At 43.3% G+C, this 22,913-nt stretch overlaps 1 protein-coding gene across 1 annotated transcript in view; it reads left to right on the top strand.

Moving 5' to 3' along the window:
• Positions 1–2,103: 2,103 nt before the first annotated feature.
• LOC140203166 (Na(+)/H(+) exchange regulatory cofactor NHE-RF2) overlaps positions 2,104–22,913 on the top strand; it is a 170,603-nt gene continuing 149,793 nt past the window's right edge. Inside the window, exons 1-2 of the mRNA XM_072269071.1 lie at positions 2,104–2,678; positions 8,472–8,699. Coding sequence (XP_072125172.1) covers positions 2,469–2,678; positions 8,472–8,699 — 438 coding nt within the window. The 5' untranslated portion in view covers positions 2,104–2,468. The remainder of the gene's footprint in view (positions 2,679–8,471; positions 8,700–22,913) is intronic.

Raw genomic sequence — 22,913 nt, 5'->3', positions numbered from 1 at the left:
CCACCCCTGATATAACTGTTTCAATGAACTAATCAAAGTATGTATATGTCACCATATATTACCTTAAAATTTATTTTCTTTCAGGCATTTACAGGAAAATAAAGAAATACAATGGAATCAATGAAAACTATACACAAACACATAGACTGACAAGCAACCAATGTATAAAAGAAGACAAGTCAGGCAAATAATAAGAAAAGTAAATAAATAATACTGAGCTGTAGAGTCCTTCAAAATGAATCCATTGGCTGTGGAGTCAGTTCAGTGTTGAGGTGAGTGATGTTGTCTACGCTGTTCAGGAGCCTGATGGTTGTAGGGTAATAACTGTTCCTGAACCTGGTGGTACGAAAGAGATGAGATAAATTTCTTCATCAAGTCTTGGAATTTCTCTAGGCCAGTGGGCTGAGGAGACTTGGGGACTGACTGTACTCGAAACAGTGATCAGTAAATGGGTCCTTGTCCATACATCTCTCCCTGGCACTTACCCCACAAGTAGAAGCAGTGCTATCTGTCCAATTACCTCCTCCCTCACCTTCACTGAGGGCTCCAAACAGTCGTTCCAGGTGAGATCACACTTCACCTGCAAACCTTTTGGGATTGTCCGCTGTATCTGGCGCTCCCAATGCAGCTTCCTCTACATTGGAGAGACCCAACGTAGACTGAGGGACCGCTTTGTCGAGCACCTTTGGTCCATCCGCAAAAAGCAGGATTTCCCAGTGGCCACCCATTTTAATTCCAATTCCCAGTCCCATTCTGACATGTCAGTCCATGGGCTCCCCTACTGTCGTGATGAGGTCACTCCCAGGTTGGAGGATAACCATTTGGGTAACCTCCAACCTGATGCATAAACATTGATTTCTCTAACTTACAGTCATTTTTCTCCCTCCACCTTCCCTCTTCTTCCATTCCCTAACCTGGCTCCCTTGTCTCCTCTCCTCTTCTCCTCACTTGCCTTTCACCTCACCTGGTGCCCTTCCTCTTTCCCTTTCTCCCATGGTCCACTATTCTCTCTTTCTTCTCCAGCCCTTTGTCTCTTCTACCTATCACCTCCCTGCTAATTACTTCCTCCCCCACCCACCTGGCTTCACCTATCACCTTCTAGCTTGTACTCCCCCCTCCCCCCACCTTCTTACTCTGTCATCTTCCCCCTTCCTTTCCAATCCTGGTAGGGATCTGGGCTCAAATAGCCAACTGTTCATTCATTTCCACAGATGCTGCCTGACCTGCTGAGTTCCTCCAGTATTTTGTGTAAGTTGCCTTGGACTTTCAGCATCTGCAGAATCTCTTGTGTAGGGGATAGGTGAAGCCAGAAGTGGGTGAGGGAGGGGGAATATGAAGTGAGAAGCTGGGAGTCGATAGGTGGAAAACGTGAAGGCCCGAAGAAGAAGGAATCTGATAGGAGAGGAGTGTGGACCAGTGTAGCTCTGGATTTCCAGCATCCGCCAAATTTCTGGTATTTATGAAGTGTTTTCAGCAACACTCACAACACGCTGGAGGAACTCAGCAGGTTGGGCAGCATCCGTGGAAAAGATCGGTCGAGGTTTCGGGCCAGAACCCTTTGTCAGGACTATTTTGTATTTATGAAGTGTTTTGTTGTGATGCTTTCTAGAACATCAGTTCCCTCACATTTAAACCACCCAAAAGTCAAAGTAATCTAATTATCAGAATATTTGAACTTGATGTGTCACTTTGAGATTCATTTTCTTACTAGAAAATAAATAAATGTAATAGAACTTACAAAAATCTATACATGTATGCATTTTTGTTAAAGATTGACAAATAAAAAGTGTGCACAAAAGACAAACTGTGCAAATGAAAATAAATACTAAGAACGTGAGTTGTGAAAAGTCCCTGAACTGAAAAGTGAATGGGCAGGGCGAGGCTGCTGCAGAAGGAACATTTCGCGGATTCACTTCAGCGATGCACAGACGAGGTGGGCCGAATGGCCTGCTGGCTGACTGTAACAAGTTCAGCCGGAAAGTGGGGAATAATTTGGAGTCAGCCGGCGAATCTGATGCATACTCTGGGCGTTCGGTAGGTGGCAGTCAACTAAAAGCCCAGGGGCTTAGTAACAAAACTTGCACCAGGGGCCAGTGTCATTGTTTATAGCGTCGGCCTCAATGCACTCGGTACGTGCGAGTTAGTCTTATAGAACACATGAACTTACTTCCAATCTTTTTTTTTGAGTATATAGTTGGAAGGAGGACAGAAGACTGGTTTCGGCGGATTGGTTTGATTCTACTTGTCTGGAAGTGGAAGTTTCAAGGAAATTTAAACGAATTGTGCTTCGGTACGACGCCAGCGATGGGAATTTAACTCCGGGTTTTGGTGGGCGCAGTACAGGCGCACAGACTCACCCCCGGCGCCAGTGCAGACACAACCAAAGTTTAACTCGTCCGGACGCACGGAGGCAATAATTTGCCCCGAGCGCAATTCGCTAGAGGTAGCGAGAGATCGGAGCCGCGGTGATGGCAAAGGATCACTTGAAACCGCGCCTGTGCCATATGATAAAAGAGGAAAGTGGTTATGGTTTTCACCTGCACGGGGAGAGGGGGAAACCCGGACAGTACATCCGCAAAGTGGAGCCCGGCTCTCCGGCAGAGGCTGCGGGTCTGTCTGCTGGAGACCGGGTCATTGAAGTTAACGGCCACAATGTGGAGAAGGAGCCCCACCACCAGGTAATGCAGCCACGTCTCTTCGGTTGTAAAGTTTGGCATATTGGATCGGAAAGAGGGGGAGAAAGAGGAGGTGACAGACGATCGATAGAGAAATGGAGGGGTAGGGGGAAAAAAACGGAAAGAGGAACAGAAACAGGGAGAGAAAGAGAGGGACCGAAAGTGTAAGCATAAGTCTTGAATAATCGATTCCCTCTCTCTGTGAACGCAATACAGCTTAATGCAAATCAGATGTGTGTAAGGCTATCCGTGTCTTAAACCATAGCAGCTATTAACTTTACTGTTGTTCAATAACAACAAGACGTTTGTTTAGGTACAGAGATGGGAAGGGTTTATGGGGCGGAATAGGGGCAAATAAGTCTACAGTTTGATGGGCTTTTAACCTCTTCCTTGCCAGCCCTGAGGAAGGGTCTTGCCTGGAGCAACTCTTCAGTCGCCTTCGTGGATGCTGCCTGACCTGCTGAGTTCGTCCAGCGTTTTGTGTGTGGCTCGCTCAAGATTTCCAACATCTGTTAAATCCCTTGTGTCTCAGTTTGGCCTGTTTCCGCACTGTATTGCTTAGTAAGAGACCTGCATTTCTTTAGCCTCTTTCCCATCCTTTTAGGGTTCCAGATGTACTGGGCGGGCTATTGCATTGAGGTCAGTGAACTGCCACGGGCGGGAATCTAACGGTGATCAGAGGGTCGGTCTGTGTTATATATGGTGCTTCATGAAACATTTCATTGAGCGTCTCAGTTCCGTCCACCATAACATGCAAGAGTTTCTGGTGACCACCCATTTCAAATTGACTTCCCATTCCCATGCTGACATTTGGCCCATAGCCTCCTGTACTGCCATGATGAGGCCACTGTCAGGTTGGAGGAGCAACGGCTTATATTCCACCCGGATAGCCTCTAACCTGATGACAGTAACATCAATTTCTTCAGCCTCTGGTATTTTCTCTTCCCCCACTCCCTTCTCTCTTCCTTTCCTCATTCTGGTTGCCTTCTCACCTCTCCTCTTCTCCCTGCCTGCCTGCCCAGGAGGATAACTTCTCTCTGGCTACCCTTCTTCCCTTTCTGTTCACTGTCAAATTACTTCAGACCTTTACCTTTTCCACCTATCACTTCCTAGTTTCCTACTTCATCCTCCCTCCCCCACTCACACCCACAACTACCTATCTTCCCTCTCACCTGGCTTCACCTGGCCCTTGCCATCTTCCCCCATCTCCTTATACTGGCTTGTGGTCCCTCCCTTTCTATTCTTGATGAAGAGTCTTTGCCTAAAACATTGACTTTTTATTCTCTCCTCTTCCCCCCCCCCCCCCCCATAGATCCTGCCTGGCTTGCTGAGTTCCTCCTCCAGCATATTTTTTTTCTGTGTGTTGCTCAGGATTTCCAGCATCTGCAGAATCTCTTGTGTTTATCAGTAGTGGTTTATTGCAGTAGGGTTTTGAGTACAGGTGTAGGAGGTCTGGTTGCACATCCTGTAGAGTGTTGGTGAGATCCATGTGGAGCAGTTTGGTTTCTGTCCCTAAAGTAAATAGGATCATCCCTCAGCCTCTTTTGCTCCAGGGAAAAATAAGCCCCAGCCTTTCTAGTCTCTCCTTTGAGTTCAAGCCTTCCCAGTCCCAGTAATGTTCTGGCAAAACTTGAGGGAGAGTTCATTGCTGATAACAACTTTTGTCTTCAAAATGATCCTTTGTTAACCTAGGAGATTTAACCGAAGAAAATTGCCATTCCGATGTAATCTTATTACTGCCCTTCAAACAGAATGTCAGTATTTTTAAATCTGGATGTGAACCCGGAGTGCAACTTAGAAAGATAAAAGAGAAAGATTGGTAACACTCACAAAATGCTGGAGGAACCCAGCAGGCCAGGCAGCGTATATAGATTATGAGAACACTCAGTCCTCGTTTATTGTAATTTAGAAATGCATGCATTAAGAAATGATACAATATTCCTCCTGAGTAATATCATAGAAAAACAGGACAAACCAAAGACTAACACTGACAGAACCACATAATTATAACATATAGTTATGGCAGTGCAAAGCAATACCATAATTTGATAAAGAGCAGACCATGGGCACAATAAAAAGTCTCAAAGTCCCGATCGACTCCCGAGTCCCTGATAGCAGGCGGCAAAAGGGAGAAACTCCCTGCTATAAACCTCCAGGCACCGACAACTGCCAATGCATTGGAAGCACCCGATCACAGCCGACACTGAGTCCATCCGTCCAAAAACTTCGAGCCTCCAGCCAGCCCCTCCGATACAGCCTCCCGAGCGCCATTCTCTGCCGAGCGCCTTTGACCTCGCCCCAGCCGCCAAAACAGGCAAAGCCGAGGATTCGGGGCCTACTCCGGAGATTCTGGATCACACAGTAGCAGCGGCAGCGAAGAGTATATGGAGAAGATTAACGAGTTGACGGCTTGGGCTTAGACCCTTCTGAGTCCTGATGAAGGGTCTCATCCTGAACCTGGGAAACTTCTTCACTCAGAGGGTCATGAAAGTGTGGAACGAGCTGCCAGGACAAGTTCTGCATGCGAGCTCGATTTCCACATTTAAGAGAAGTTTGGTGAGGTACATGGATGGTAGGAGTATGGAGGGCTATGGTCTGGGTGCAAGTGGATGGGAGTAGGCAGTTTAAATGGTCCAGCATGGACTAGATGGGCTGAAAGGCCTGTTTCTGTGCTGTACTTTCCTATGACTCTATGCCTCTAAATCAAATGAAGTATTTTGACTATATATTAGAATTAAATTCCTCAATAGCAGAAATACACTGCAGTCATATCATGAGTCCCAAATTATCAAGACATCTTTCTCCATACTAAGTTTATCGCAATGCAGTAAGATTTCTCTTGGAATTGATGCAATTTTTGGATTCGTACTGTGAAATGTATTGAAATACTGTGTACTGCAGTAAATCCCTAGGACTGATGTTTTTTAGTACACTTTAGTTACATTCATGGGACTGCCCAGTTGTCTGAACTTTTAGCCCTGTCATCAGGGCTTTTAACATGCTGTGATTTAGTGTAGAGGTGGTTGAGTAGGTAGGATTCGGAGTGTCTTTATATTCAATCATATTTTCTTAAAACAAAATGTGTTCTTCAATAACATAGTGGGCTGTCTGCTGAAAGGTGTCTTTGGGAGGTTTGGTGAATAGGAACATGAGATGCTTTGTAGTGTGATTCCCATATACAAGGATTCTCTCAAGATATTTTTCAATTCCATTTTATTTAAGCTTTTAACCACAAGAAAGTACGATAGCATAAATGACCTACAGACTGCTTGCTGATGTTAAAAAGGCACTTCTGGGCCCATACGTTCAGATTCATTTATTTATCAAAGTTTCAAAATACATTTATTATCAAAGTATGTATGCACTATACAACCCTGAGATTTGTCTTCCCACAGACAGCCAAGAAACAAAGAAACACCATGGAACCTGTTCAAAGAAAATATCAAATGCCCAACGTGCAAAAAAAAGAACAAATTGTGCAACAGCAAAAAAAATAATTGAGTGAATAACAGAGAGAATATTAAATATCAAACTGCAGAGTCCTAGAAACAGTCTAGGAACGTTTCAATTTAGCACTGTGTTGTTCGTTGGCTGCAAAGCTGGTCCTCCCTGATGGATATCACACTAAATAATAATAAGAGTATCACATGTACATCGCAAAATACAGTAAAATACATACATTAATGACCAGAGCATCCTAAGGAATACCTGCAAGTGCCGCCACACTTTCCAACGCCAACTTAGCATGTGCACAGTTCTTGGCAGAACAACACAGAACACAACAAGCAACAAAACAACATCGAAACAAGCCCAGTTCCTTCTTCCCACCCACCCACATACACTCTTACATAGTTCTCCAGCCCCAGGACCTGCTGTCTTTGGCCTCCAGCTGACTCCCAAAAGGTTAACATACAGGTTGAATCAGTGGTATGGAAGACAAATGCAGTGTTAGGATTCATTTGAGAGGACTAGAATATAGGAGCAAGGATGTGATGCTGAGGCTTTATAAGACACTGGTCAGACGACAGTTGGTGTACTGTGAGCAGTTTTGGGCCCTATATTTAAAAGGTGTGCTGGTATTGGAGAGGTTTTCTGAGGAGGTTTGCCAGAATGATCCCAGGATTGAAAGCGTTAACACATTAGGTGTATTTGATGAATCTGGGTCTGCACTCGCTAGAGTTCAGAAGAATGAGGGGAGATCTCATTGAAAGGCCTTGATGGAGTGGGTATGGAGAGGATGTTGCGTATAGTGGGAGAGTCGAGCCTCTGAATAGAGGAGTGCCCATTTACAACAGAGGTGAGGAATTTCTTCAGCCAGAAGGTGGTGAATCTGTAGACGCCGTGGAGGCCAAGACATTCGGTATATTTAAAGCTCTTGTTTAGTCAAGGCAAGAAAGGTTGCAGTGGTGGGGTTAGGCAGGTGAATGGGGTTGAGAGGGATAATAAATCAGCCTTGATGGAATGGCAGAGCAAACTCAATAGGCAGAAGTGCCTAATTCTGCTCATATGTCTTATGAAGAGCCTATTGACTGCCTGCCAATGTGAAAAGGACCTTTCTTAACCCATGTGCTCAGATTCAGATTAACTTAATTATCATGTACATTGAAATGCATCGTTTTTGTTAACAACCCACGCAATGTAAAAATATGATGGGAGCAGCCCGCAAATGCCATCACACATTCCGTTGCCAACGTGCTGTAGCTTGCCCACCATGCTCAGCATCGTAACACAGAGGAAGAACAACACACACACACACACACACACACACACACACCCCGACGACAGGGTGCTTTTGGCCTCCAGCAGATTCACAGAGACCGCAGGGTTCTGTAGGTTTATAACTAGAAACAGTTAAAATTCTGTTGGTACCAACCTCTGAGTCTAGGTGATACTGTTGGTCAGTGTCACTCTGTGAGAAGAAGCATTGGTTATAGATGCAACAATCCTAGTCTTGGTTCTGCTGACTACTCCTCTCCCACTTTGAGAGTCAATAATTCTTCTCCATTAGCCTATTGGAATATTCAGTTCTGGTCTCATTATGAGAATGAGGTGGCTGCTTTAGAGAAGGTGCAGAGGAGATTTACCAGGCTGCTGCCTAGATGAGAGAGCACGTCTAATGATGAAAATTTGAGTGAACTAGGGATTTTTCCTTTGGAGTGAAGGATGATAAAAGGTAATTTGATAGAGGTAAACAAGATGATAAAAGGAATAGATTGAATGGATAGCCAGATAAATTTTTCCTGGGGCAGGAATGACTAATACTAGGAGACGTAATTTTAAGATGATTGGAGGAAAGTACAGGGGTGATGTCAGAGGTAGTTTTTATTTTACACAGAGTGGTGAGTGTTTGGAACACTGTACCAGGGGTGATGGTACAGGCAGATATATTAGGGGCATTTAAGAACTCTTTGATAGGCTTATGGATGATTAAAAAATAGATCGCAAATGTAGGAACAAAGGGATAGTTTGACCTTAGAGTAGATTAAAAAGTTGGCACAACATCATGGGCCAAAAGGCCTGTACTGTGCTGGAGTGTTCTGTGTTCTGTAGCTCAGGAGAATTGGGAAGAGCCAATCACAATGATAACCCACATCTCTGAAATAATTCTGTACATTTACCCAAGAGAGTCAACGTCTTCAAAAACTTGTTGTCTCACGTGCTGTGCAGTGATCTCTCAGTAGGGCTGCTCCAATTGTCCATTGCAGTCCTGGTGACGATGAATCTTCCAGTTCTAGAACCTTCTGCTGTGCCCTGTCACAGCTAATATTGAGCATTTATTGTACTCACCTTCACCAGGTTGTGCAGCGGATCAAAGCAATGGAGCACGAGACACGGCTGCTGGTAGTGGACAAGGAGACGGATGAGTATTTGCGCAGTCAGCACCTTGCTGGTACAGGGGGCTACGACCAGAATCTCGCTCCGGAAAACTCCAAGGACAATGGCCAAGTGTGGAAGCAGCAAGGAGTAATAAGCCGCGGAGAGCCCACCAGGTTATCCAACAGGTCCATTGATGGGAACAAGAAGGTAGGGCATTCATTGAAAGATCACTGTGATACTGTGTAATTATGGATTGTGTTTATCTATACCCTTCTTGGCGATGTTGAACCTCTGGGTGGTTTTTGAATGTATTTAAAGAAACTTTTCATTCTTAAATGCTCGTGCTGTAATTGTGTCGCCATATTATGTCAAAACCCAAGGATTAACAAGACAACAAGTGGTATTGTACTGTATCGATGCCATGAATGCTGGGTACAAAGGAGTGCCACGATTGCAACTTGGGGCATTCCAGAGCTTTGAGGTCAATCCCAGCTCCCTCTATAAGAAGTTTGTATGTTCTCCCTGTGACCATTTGGGTTTACAGTGTGCTCTGGTTTTCTTCCGAAATCCAAAGACTTTGTGAGTAGGGTTAATTGGTAATTGTACATTGGCTAGGGTTACATGGGTGAGTTGCTGAGCAATATGGCTCCCTGGGCTAGAAGGGCTGGTCCCACAGTCTAACCCTTTATAAATAAATTGCAGCTTTCAAAGTGAATGGTTTGCATTGTGTAGTCAAAGTAAAATGGGACAAGTTTTGTGACTGTGATCTAAGTCGCTGGAGAGACACAGATGCTGGTGTTATAAAGGTCTTTAATCATTACGCCAAGCAGTCATTCTCAAGAAGATGCTCTTGGTAGAGCCTCAGAAACCCAAATGTACTTCACTTTTTAAAACCATAAGATCCAATGAAATTTCAGTAATTACAGTGACATCATTTATTTCCAATGTCTTGGTTTGATAATGCTTCCAATGAATTACATATTGACAGAGGGAGATTTCTTTGAATGTTGCTGGGACAAAGTAATTCATGTAGATGGTCTAAGTGTTTCTGGGGACAGAGACCCCAGATACCCAACATGAATGTTGTTGGGGCTGACTTTGAGTACACAAATATTCCAAGTATTATCATTCCTAGTATTATTTATTGTTTATTAATTTTTAGTTTTATGCATGATTTGTCTTTTGTACATTGGTTGTTTGTCAGTCTTTGTTATTTATACTTTTTCATAAAGTTGATTGTAGCTCTGTATGTTCCTGTAAATGTCTGCAAGAAAATGAATTTCAGGGTTGTATATGGCGACTATATACAACCCTGAGATTTATTATCATATATGTACACATTTATTATCATATATGTACTTTGATAATAAATTTACTTTGAACTTTGACCTGTATACCTGCCCATGCTTGATTTGGTAGATAGGAAAATCAGTCTGGTCTGCAAGCTTCCTTGAGATCAGTCACAATGGTGCAAATCATTTAGCTTTGATGCAGGTTTCTCAATTCTGCCCCTTCACCTGATGATCGCCACAGGAATTAATCCTGTATGTTAGGGTAGATTCCTTTAAGGGAGAGCAGCTGATGAACAGGGAGCCAGTTTCACCAATGAGATCTTGGTTGAATTGCTCTTTGTCTAGATCCTCCCCTTGACGTTATCATCACGGGTGACCCGCCCAGGAGCTAAACTAACTTCTGATAACATTGCTCTCGGGATCCGAGCAACTCACAAGCCTCGCCACTATGGCAAGGTGATAATGCTCAGAGAAGGTTAACCTACAAGTTAAGGGTGAAAAGCGAAATGTCTAAAAGGGAACATGAGAGGGAATTCCTTCACTCAGAGGGTGGAATGAGCTGCCAGTGGAAATGGTGGACATGGGTTCGATCTCAACATTTAAGACAAGCTTGGACGAGTACATGGAGGAGAGGGGTTTGGAGGTTTACAGTTCAGCTGCAGGTTGGTGGGACTAGGCAGAATAATAATTTGGCATGGACTAGATGGGCCGAAAGACCTCAGAAGTAATTTCTCCAAATATAGAGCAAGTTGGAGTGAAAAGGGAGAGCATCTATGCAGCGAGAGAAATGCATGCACTATATAATTAAACCTTGCTATTGTAAAATCGATGCTCAGAGTCAATAATCCACCAGCGTACTTCCTTAGTGATAAAATGTGAGCTCCTTTCACTGATTTGTAGCTCTTGGTGACTGAGGTATGTTCAGAACAATAGTGACCTTGAGTTGCAGGTGTCCTGTGGCACAAGTGCAAGAAACTGGTAATTTTGTACAGGTGCACATTCCTTTATCTGAAATTCTGAAATCCAAAAAGCTCCGAAAACCAAAGATTTTTCGCCAACAGCTGACATCACTCAGGTGTGACGTGGCAGCACGAGCAGAGGCCGCCAGACATCAGTTGTGGCTCAGTGTTCGTACTGGTTAAACGTGCATTTGCTGTTGGCTGATATTTTGTGTTCACTGTTGACTTTGTGTTTAATTTCACTGTGAAAATGTCAAAAAGAGCTGCAGATAACCCTATGGGTAACAACGAGAAGAAGAGAAGGAATCTTCTCTATCAATAACACAGAAAGTGGAGTTATTGCAGAAGCTTGATCGTGGTTGTCTGTGCGGAGTCTTAACTGAAGAAAATAGTGGCGGAACTACCACTGTATATGATTTAAATAAACAAAGACAGGTTACTGAAGTTTTATAGTGACAGTGACATTCTACATTTATTCCAATAAGTCATTTACCATGTGTTTGTTTCGGTTCGTTTGAAGATGTATATTTTTATGTTTTATTGAATGTTTTCGTTGGAAATAATTTTTTTCCTGTCATTATTCCCTAAACAATACAGTATAACAACTATTTACATAGCATTTACATTGTATTAGGTATTATAAGTAATCTAGAGATGATTTAAAGTACAAGGGAGGATGTGCGTAGGTTTGGTGCGCCGCTGCGTCCTCAAGTCCACCGCATTGAGTCAGGTCAAATAAGGGACTTGAGCATACGTGTTTTTTGGTATGGGGGGTGGGGTCTGAAATCCGAAAAATTCGGAATTCTGAAATGCAACTGGCCCCAAGGATGTCGGATAAGGGATTGCGGACCTGTACCATGTTGACAGCCAGACAAGCCTAGAGAGGAGTGAGGTGTGTGCATGCATGTAGCTGTCTCTTGTACAGATACCATGACATTTACCTTCAGGAACCCAGGTGGGTGTACAACCACTGTTGGTACCATCCATGGCTGTACTGCTTATAATATAGAGGGTGAACTTGAAGATGTCCTTTTCTTATGAATTTTATACTTAAATTGAGGGAAAAAATGGGTGTGGCCCCATGATGGATACATAGTTGACGCAAGCTGTTTTACCAGTTTTTCAGTGGACATGGAGAGTTGGTGAGGGATCTGGTATAATAGATGAGAAGCTATGGCAAGGAAGGATAAGTTACAAACCAGACATGACTTGTGCAGCCCCTTACTGTTGGTATTGTCCCTTTTGAAAGGAAACATCTACTGTTTTAAGACCATAACACACAGGAGCAGAATTAAGCCATTGAGCCTATCAAATCTGCTCCGCCATTAATCATGGCTGATTTATTATCCCTCTCAACCCCATTCTTCTGCCTTCTCCCCTGTATCTTTCGACATCCTTATTACTCAAGAACCTATCAAGTTCTGTTTGAAATGTATCCATTGATTTGGCCTCCAAAGCAGTCCCTGGTAATAAATTCCACAGGTTCACCATCTCCTGGCTATAAAAATTTCTCCTCACGTCAGTTCTAAAGGGATGTCCTTGTATCCTGAGTTTGTGCCCTTTGGTCTAAGACTCCCCCCTCCCCAACTATGTGAAATATCCTCTCCACATGCACTCTGTCTAGGTGTTTCAATATTCAATAGGTTTCAGTGAGACCACCCCTCCCCCCATTGTTCTAAACTCCAGCGAGTACAGACCCAGAGCCATCAAGCGCTCTTCATACTTTAACAAAACACTTTCATTCTTGGAATCATTCTCGTGAACTTCTTCTGGACCCTCTCCAGTGCTAGCATATCCTGTCTTAGATAAGCGGCCATAAGCTGCTGCTTTCCATTTATGAATGTTGGAACTGGTCTTCGTATTTTAATTACATTTTTAGCATGACATACAATGAAGTAAGAATCGCATTCTCTGTCTGGTACATTCACAGGAATGGAATTTAAAGATTCTAATTGCTTTGTCCCTTCAAGTTCCTTCAGCCTTAACCCCACAAAGTCTAGCTCAGTAGAAAAATGGAGGGCTTTGTAGGAGGGGAAGGGTTAGATTGAATTTGGAATAGTTTAGAAGATTGGCAGACTATCGTGGGCTGAGTGGCCAGTTCCGTCCTGTAATATTCTATGTTCAATCACCCTGGAAGTTAATTGCATTAATTGTTAATTTTCATCTACCCAAGGACCAATATCTACATTCAATTCTACATTCTTCACCAATTCTACATTCTACCTTCCTTCGTTAAGATAGAACCAACATTTTGGGCTTCCACTCTTTCCTAGAACTCCCTGATCTTTTAGGTAAAAACATGGATGTAGAGGGATATAGATCATGTACAGGCAGGAGGGTTTTAGTTTAGTTTGGCATCATATCTGGCAGAGATATTATGGGCTGAAGGTCCTATTGCCGTGTTGTACTGTACTACATTCTACATAACCGGCTCTCTACCGTAGATGGCACAGGGGCATTGCAGTTAGTATGGCACTATTACAGCTTTGGGCACCAGAGACCAAGAGTTCAATCCAGGCACCCTCTATGAGGAGTCTATACATCCTCCCCGTGGAATGCACGGGTTCTCCCCGGGTGCTGCGGTTTCCTCCCACAGTCCAAAGACATACCGGGTAAGTTAATTGATCATTGTAAGTTGCCCTGTGGGGGCGGGGAGGGCGTGGCTCGAAGGCAGTACTCTGCGCTGTATCACTAACTAAAGGGTTAACTGTTTCTACTTGCACAGCTCTGAACATTTTCAGCTATTTTATTAAGATTTTGAAGTGTCGGCTGTTTTTTTCCCTCCATGTTCATTCTTTAACCAAGTTATTGAAGGTAAAGATTAGCTTTATTAGTCACATATACACCGAAACATTAATTGAAAAGCATTGCTTAGCGTCAGCGGCTGAAACAGCCCGCAAGTGTCACCTTGCTTTCGGCACAAACACAGAATATCCACAACTCCCTAAGCCTAACCGTCTGTCTTCGGAATGTGGGAGGAAACCGGAGCACCCAGAGGAAAGCCAAGTGATCACGGGGAGAACATACAAACTCCTTACAGAGCACGCCAGGAATCGAACCTCAGTCTGCGATTACTGATGCTGTGGAGATTGCGCTAACCAGCACCAGCAAGCATCTGTTCTAAAATTAGTCAGTTCAGGGTGTCATCCACTGTCCTGGGATATTTTGCGGCATTAAAGGTGTCAAATAAATATCAGTTTAAACATTCACAGTGTGCAAATCTCAAGGTTTTTCTTCTTCTTCAACCCATTGGCCCTACTGAGGCATAGGCTGCCAGCGGCAGATCACCAGAGTCCTCTGTCCTGGGCTGATAGCTCATGATAAAATGGCAGAGCGGACTCGATGGGCTGAATGGCTGACCTCGGCTCCTTTGTCTTATGGTCTTATGATAGAGGGCTAATCAGTCCTGTGGCTTCCGCTTTCACCACACGACTACACGCATTTTCTAGGTGAAGATCCTTTCTTTCCCTGTGGGATGAGATCTTTGGAGCTTCTGTCGGCATTTCTGTAGCTGTGGGTTTTTACAGGATGAGGTTGCTAGCCCATGCCCAACCCTCTTCCTTTCACAGCCGGGCTTGGGACTGTGCATGGCAGAATTAACTCTCAAGGTTATTTCTATTTTATTTTTCTTTGCATAGACGTATGGTAAGCATCAGTGTTGCTAATCATTCTGGCATTATCTTCAGGATGTTGCAAATCTGGGACTGAAGGCTTTTTTTGTGGAATTTTGAATTTTAGTTGGAGCAGGCCCAGAGGAAATTTACACTTTCCAAGTTTCCAGTACTGTGTATTTTGATCCATTTGTGTTCGTATTGTGTTCCATAAGCTGATTATTGTTAAAGAATGTTGTCACATGGTCTCTGAGCTTCTGAAACACATTTACAAAAGAGAGAGAGAGAACCGAGTCATGTTATCATTAACACCAAGGATTTTTGCATTGTAGGTCTTTAATCTTGTATAATTGCAACATAATGGCTTTTAAACATCCAGAAAAGAATCTAGCTGGCTTCTTCGCTTGGTAATTTTAATAGTCTTTCTGCATTTATTCATTGTTCTGCTGTGCACCATTTATGTTGTAAAGGTCGGCATGGTAGCGTAGTGGTTAGAACGATGCTTTACGGTACCAGTGACCCAGGTTCAATCCCTCCGCTGCCTGTAAGGAGTTTGTATGTTCTCCCCATGACCGTGTGGATTTCCTCCAGGTGCTCGGTTTCCTCCCACAGATGTACCAGTTGGTAGGTTAATTGGTCATTGTAAATTGTCCCATGATTATGCGAGGGTTAAATCGGTGGTTGCCTGGTGGCACGGCTAGAAGAGTGCTATATCTCAATACAATAAAAAGGACAAACTGTTGGAGAAACACAGTAGGTCAGGCAGCATTTGTGTAGAGAAATGGACAGTTAAAGTTTTGTCCCTCTCCACAGATACTGCCTGACCTGCTGAGTTCTTCCTGTACTTTGTGTGTGTGTGTGTGTGTGTGTGTGTGTTGCTCAAGCTTTCCAGCATGTGCAGAATCCCAGTGTTTAAAAGCATTTTCTTGTAAGAGTGCATCTGAGTTTGAACTCACCATGGCTTTCAATAAGCGAATTCATGAAATTGTTCATTTATATAAACCAGGAGTTCCCAGCCTGGAGGATCTTGGATCTCTCAGTTAATGGTCCGTGACATGGAAAAGGTTGGGAGCCCCTGACATAAGCATTTTGTAAGTAGAAAAGATGGATGAGGTAGTAAATTGAATTCAATATCGTCTTTGTGGGAGAAGCCAGAGAGTGGTAGTGGAGGGTTGCCTCTCTGACTGGAGGCCTTTGACTAGTGGAGTGCTGCATGGTTCATTGTTCTTTGCCATCTGTATTAATGATTTGGATGATAATGCAGTAAACTGTATCAGCAAACATGTGGATGAGACCAAGATTGGTAGTGGAAGGGGGAGTTCATAGTGGACAAGAAGAAAGGCTATCAAAGCTTCCAGCGAGATATGGACAAACTGGAAAAATGGGCTAAAAAATGGCGGGTGGAATTTAATGCAGGCACGTGTAAGGCGATGCAATTTGGGAAGGTACACTTACTTTATACTTTATTGTTGCCAAACAATTGATACCAGAACGTACAATCATCACAGTGATATTTGATTCTGTGCTTCCCGCTCCCTGGATTACAAATCGATAGTAAATATTAAAAATTTAAATTATAAATCATAAATAGAAAATAGAAAAATGGAAAGTAAGGTAGTGCAAAAAAAACTGAGAGGCAGGTCCGGATATTTGGAGGGTACGGCTCAGATCTGGTTCAGGATCCGTTCAGCAGTCTTACCACAGTTGGAAAGAAGCTGTTCCCAAATCTGGCCATACAAGTCTTCAAGCTCCTGCGCCTTCTCCCAGAAGGAAGAGGGACGAAAGGTGTGTTGGCTGGGTGAGTCGTGTCCTTGATTATCCTAGCAGCACTGCTCTGACAGTGTGCGGTGTAAAGTGAGTCCAAGGACGGAAGATTGGTTTGTGTGATGTGCTGCGCTGTGTTCACGATCTTCTGCAGCTTCTTTCGGTCCTGGACAGGACAACTTTCATACCAGGTTGTGATGCACCCTAGAAGAGTGCTTTCTACAGTGCATCTATAAAAATTAGTGAGGGTCTTAGGGGACCGGCCAAATTTCTTTAGTTTTCTCAGGAAGTAAAGGCGCTGGTGGGCCTTCTTGGCAGTGGACTCTGCTTGGTTGGACCAAATCAGGTCATTTGTGAAATTGACCCCGAGGAACACCAGGGTTGGATATAGGACACAGAAGAGTGGGGTAGAACAGAGGGATCTGGGATCTCCTTCAAAGTGGCGTCACAGATAGATAAGGTCATAAAGAGAAATTTTGGCATATTGGCTTTCATAGATTAGAGTACTGAGTATGGGAGCTGGGATGTTATTTGTTATTGTATAAGACATTGGTGAGGCCAAGTTTGGGGAGAGATCACCAAGATTGAAAAAGTACAGGGAAAATTTCTAAAGATGTTACCGCGACTTGAGGACCTGAGTTATAGGGAAAGATTGAATAGATTAGGACTGTTTCCCCTGGAGTGTAGGAAAATGTGTGATTTGATAGAGGCTGACAATGTTATGAGGGGTGTAGATGGAATAAGTGTAAGCAGGCTTTTTCCGCTGAGGTCGGGTGAGTGGGAGTGGTGGTTGCAGGTTTGATTGCAACATTGGAGGGAGTTGGATTGGAGGGGTGTGGAGGGCTATGGCCCAGGTCCAGATGGGACTAGGCAGAATAATAGCTTGGCACTTTCTAGATGGGCCATAGGGCCTGCTTTTGTGCTCGAGTGCTCTATGACTCTCAGTCAGTTGTGGAGTGCAAAGTTAAGATGATGAAATTATTGAAATAATGTTTAATTTTCACAACCCCACCTGGTTTACTAACATCCTACGGGGAAGGAAGTCCGTTGTCCTTGCCCAGTCTGGTCTCTGTATGGCATGAGTGTTGGCTCCTCGCTGTCTTCTCAGCCCAGTGATCATGAGGGAGGGGCGGTAAGTTTTCAACAATGCCGCTGATGACAGCATCCTGTGAGAGAACCCTTTTAAAAAGAATTTATTTAAAGCAGTCTCTATACTTCGGCATCCTTCCATGGCAGAGGAGTACTTTGGGGTGAACGGCATTGTCGAAATGCGCGTCCTTTCGGTAAGTCATTTCTTTTAATTTGTTAATGTTTTGTTGAGTCCAACAATGTTCTGCTGTACTAACTAGTGTTTGGGTTCTTGAAGAGTGAAGAATTCCCTGCTCTTATGTCTCATGGTACAACTTGGATGAGATTGGAACAAGCTGGGGATTAGCTTGCCTCTCAACTACTCAACTGAATTATTTGACTTGCTGTCTATCACTTTCAAAGTTCAAAGTAAATTTATTATCATAGTACATATATAGCACCATATGCAACCTTAAGATTCGTTTTCTTGTGGGCAGACTGAATAAATCCAATAAACATAATAGATTTTATGGAAGGACCACATCAACAGGTCGGACAACCACTGAGCAAAAAATCGCGAAGGGAAATTAGATGCTGTAGATAAAGTGAGGGTAATTCAAAAGAGGTATATTTGGAAATATTATATGTAACCTGCAGAACGTCACCGTGGTTCACTGGTGCCGTGCAATGATCAAATGTATTGTTATGTCAAAGCATAATCATTTCAGTCTCCCCCATGCGGCTTGTCCATGATGTAACGTGAAGGACCACTGTGATTTTGATTCTATAGAGACTAGTTAAGTGCGCTACTTTTTCGGGCACGTTTCCTTATCTGTGACATGTACTTGCCTTGGTTACATTTTTAAGCATCCTATTAACATACTGTTGCATCTGTAAATACCGGTAAAAGTCTTGTTTTTCTAATAAGTGTTTCTCTTTGAGCATTTCAAAACCGACCAGTGTTCCTTCTTTCATTATATTGCAAATAGCTGTTATTCCTTTAGCTGTCCAGACCTTAAATCTAGCATCCAGTTTATTCAGGTAAAATCCCAGTCATATGCACACCATTTAAGAATTGCAATGTCTTTCTCTAGTTTATATTCTTTTATAATAGTTTTCCATATTTTAAGAGTCCATTTCACCACGAGTTGCAAACAAATCATTTCAATATGTGTTTCAGATCAAGACAATCTTTTTAAAAGTTTGTTTTGCATTCTGTTCACAGCAACTAGTTGCAGTAATGCAGAGTAGGTTAATACTTAAATGAACCTTGTTTCTTTTATTTAGTATTTATTCAGATACAACAGGTCTTTCCGGCCCTTCGAGCCATGCCTCCCATCACCCCTCCCCCCCCAGTTTAACCCACGCCTAATCACAGGATAATTTACAATGACCAGTTAACCTACTAGCCAGTACGTCTTTGGACTGTGAAAGGAAACTGGAGCACTCGGAGGAAATCTACCCGGTCACAGGGAGATGGTTCAAACTCCTGACAGAGCAGCGGGAATTAAACTCAGGTAGCTGGTACTGTAAAGCGTTGTGTTAACCATTACGCCACCATGCTGTCCCTTGTGCTCATTATGTTCTTTCTTGTAAAATAGTGTATAATTTATGTTTACTGCTATTGGTTTACTATTATCACACGTACCAAGATACAGTGAAAAGCTTGCTTGCATATTGCTCATACAGATCAATTCATTACACAGTGTATTGAGCTAGAATAAAATAAAATAATAACCATACAGAAGAAAGTGTAAAAGTGATCGAAAATGTGCAGTACAGGTAAATGATAAAAGTGCAAGATTATAATGAAGTAGATTTCGAGGCTGAGTCCATCTTATCGTACAGGAATCTGATAACAGTGGGATAGAAACTGCCCTTGAACCTGGTGCTTTTTTGTATCTCTGCCCCAGAGCAATTCCCTTGCCTTTCTTGATTTCACTGAACCCTTGCAAACTTGCTCTCCTCCCTCATTTCTCCGTAGTGTGGATGTTGAGGGAGGTGGAGATGGGGAGTAGACTCCGTACACAGAAAGGATCTGTTTCCCTCAGTGGGACATAGTGGGGCAAGGAGGCTGTAGAGGCTGGAACATTTAGAGACATGCAAGAGACTCTTAGATGGGCAGAAAGATAGAAGAATGGAGGGCTTTGCGGGAGGGAAGTGTTAGATTGATCTTGGAGTAGGTTAAAAGGCTGGCACAACATTGTGGGCCGAAGGGCCTGTACTCTGCTGTATTGTTCCATGGAATGGCAGAGAATACTCAATGGGCCAAATGGCGTAATTCTGCTCCTGTCTTCTGCTTTATAACGACACCAGGTCTCACCCTTGCCTTATCTAAATGGGAATAGCATTCCCACTTTTACCTCCAATTCCATGATAACATTTTGTCAGTTTTCCTAACTACTTGCTGTACGTCTGTACTGGCCTGTATTGAGTGAAAAGGGAGGGGGCTGTCTCTGATATCATAAGCTGATAACCATACCTTATTCCAGACCACAGGAAAATTTGCCACAGTGATGTTACTGTACATGGCAGCTTTCTGCACACAACATGAGTGCTGCATTTTCTGTTTTACAGCAGTGATTGCATTTCTGAAGTGCTTCATTGGCAATAAAGTGCTGTGTTTGGAATAACACTTGCTATGTAAATGCAGGTCTCTTTTTCTGTCTCGTTATTATGTCTGAGGTCTGGAGGCCCAGAGATGACTTCCCCTGGGGTTGAAGACCTGCCTGTGTGGGAGAGGGTTGGGAAAGGGGCTTGTTTTTCTTCTGTTTAATCTTTTCCGTAGATGCTGCCTAGCCTGCTGAGCTACTCCAGCATTTCTTGTGTGTTGCTTGGATTTCCAGCATCTGCAGATTTTGTCACTTGGGTGAAGATGAGAACTGTGTAGCAACCTTGACTTGTTTGCTCCCTGCTATTCTCTACACTGATATGATAGACATGACCATCACTTTCCTCTGGTTCACTTCCTCCTTCCCTTTCTCCCATGGTCCTCTCTCCTGTCCTATCAGATTCCTCCTTCTTCAGCCCTTTACCATTTCCACTTATCACCTCCCAGCTTCTCACTTCCTCCCTTCTCACCCACCCACCCACCTTCCCCTTTACCTGGCTTCACCAATCACCTTCTAGTTTGTAATCCTTCCACTCCCTCCACCTTATTCTGGCTTCTACCACCTTCCTGTCCAGTCCTGATGAAGTATCTCAGCCCAAAGCTCTTTTATCCTTTCCATGGACGCTGCCTGAACTGCTGAGTTCCTACAGCATCTCTGGATTTCCAGCATCTGTAGAATTTCTTGTGTTGCAGATGCAACAGGTCCTGGCTCTGACCCCAGCCCAGCTGTGGTTCCAACTATCTCACGGCCCTGGCTACTGTCTTTCCCTATCCTCATTACATCCTGCCTGTACGAACATCAATAACCCCTGCTCTGGCCCAGCTAAAGGGCCAGGTTTTGTTCTTTCCCAACACATACATGCACACGCAGTCAGTCTTACTTCATCCATCATTATCTGAGACATGTTCACTTCTCAATACTCCCACCATGGAGGAGATACAGAAACCTGATGACCCACACTCAACGATTCAGGAGCAGCTGCTTCCCTTCCACCATCAGATTTTTGAACAATCAATGAACACGACTTTACTATTCACCTTTCGTGCTATTTTTAATTTTTTAGAATATGTTAATTTTTGTCTTGCACTGGGCAGTGCAGGCTCATTATGCTGAAAGGGCCTGTTGCTGCTTAACTCTAAATAAACTAATTGATTAATTTAAATAAATACAACTATATAATATTTAAATAAAATATATAAAACAATTTTTAAAAAATTAAAGTTTGTTTGTTAAGTGCTGTGTCGTGTGACGTAGGCAATTATGGTCTTTCCATGACTATGATTGTGCTTAGCAAATTTTTCCGCAGAAGTGGTTTGCCATTGCCTTCTTCTGGTCAGTGTCTTTACAAGCTGGGTGACCCCAGTTATTATTAATACCCTTCAGAGATTGTCTGCCTGGCATCAGTGGTTGCATAACCAGGACTTGTGATATGCAGCAGCTGCTTGTACGACCGTCCACTACTTGCTCCCACGGCTTCACGTGACCCTGACTGGTGCTTTGGTGCTAGACCTTGCCCAAGGGTGACCTGCAGGCTAGTGGAGCGAAGGAGTGCCTTACACCTCCTTTGGTAGAGCTGCATCTCAACAGCACCCCCCCAAAAAAAAAATTAAATATATTATGTTTATATATACTCATTCACCCACTCGCTCAACATATGCCAGTGATTTAAAAGTCTTATCTGATTCTCAGATGTGGAGCTCTTTCAGGTAGCTACGGTTGAAGATTGATCATCTCTCTGCCGTAGAGTATGGATCATTTGGGGTAGGGCATGGTGGTGGGGAGGAGAAGGGGCAGGTCATGCAACAACTTTATTCCATGTATTAGGAACTAGCTGTGATGTGTTGGTCAGGGCACGACAGGGAGCAAAATACAACATTCAACAATTAAAAATAATGAAAAGAAGCTCATAAAGTTTGAGGTTAAAGGACGGATGAGGAATAAAATGTGTATAAATAATGCATTGAAAAAATACATTAAAGTGGTGGTGTTTGGTAAAAAGTAGCCAATGTTATGTTTGTGGTACACAGTACCGTACTAGTTAGAGATTTACCAGGAAGAAGTTTGTGTGTAGAATGTTTTTCAAGATAAACCAAGTACAGTACAGTGGAAGAGACCAGACTTTTAGTGAGGTAATTAGCTTTAGGTAATAATGAGCCAATTGGGATAAATGGCCTTTTCTCCCACGCTGTGTTTACAATGCTTATTGTGTTCACATGCATCTGCTTCGAAATGCAGATGTTTCTGTGAAAGTTATGTAATCTTTGGGTCTAAAGGGCATTTTCACAGATTGTAGCTTCTGCCTGGCCTTTGATTGAGTGATCTGTTTTCCATAATGTCGTTGGACAAGATATTTTGTTTTAAATGATTCCTTCGTGGGATGTGGGTGTTGTTGGCAAGGCTGACATTTGTCACTCACCCTTAGTTTCCCTTGAAATAAGCAATTTTTTTTCTTCTGGAGCATTTGGAGTCATTTGTAGGGCAGACTGGCTGAAGGTAGCATTTTTATTAGTTGGACGTTGGATAAGTACTGATATTAGGTTTTTAATTTCCTGTTTAATTAATGGTTGAAATTCTACAGTTACCTTGGGAGGATTGAACTCCTGCAGCGACTTTATTAAGACCATCAGACATGGGAGCAGAATTAGGCCATTCAGTTCATTTGGCTGTTGAACCAAAGGGGATAACTTCTCTCCATCATTAAAATGTTTCCACAGCCAATGGGCTTGCTTTCAAGGACTCTTCATCTCATAGAACACAGAATAGTACAGCATAGAACACAGTACAGGCCCTTCGGCCCACAATGTTGTGCCGACCCTCAAACCCTGCCTCCCATATACCCCCCCCCCACCTTAAGTTCCTCCATATACCTGTCTAGTAGTCTCTTAAACTTCACTAGTGTATCTGCCTCCACCACTGACTCAGGCAGTGCATTCCATGAACCAACCACTCTCTGAGTAAAAAACCTTCCTCTAATATTGCTCTTGAACTTCCCACCCCTTACCTTAAAGCCATGTCCTCTTGTATTGAGCAGTGGTGCCCTGGGGAAGAGGCGCTGGCTGTCCACTCTAGCTATTTCTCTTATTATCTTGTACACCTCTATCATGTCTCCTCTCAT

The sequence above is a fragment of the Mobula birostris genome, chromosome 9 (genome assembly GCF_030028105.1).
Source record: "Mobula birostris isolate sMobBir1 chromosome 9, sMobBir1.hap1, whole genome shotgun sequence".
Classification (NCBI taxonomy): Eukaryota; Metazoa; Chordata; class Chondrichthyes; order Myliobatiformes; family Myliobatidae; genus Mobula; species Mobula birostris.
Note: the sequence above shows the minus strand (reverse complement) of the source record. Positions and strands in the feature narration are given on the sequence as shown.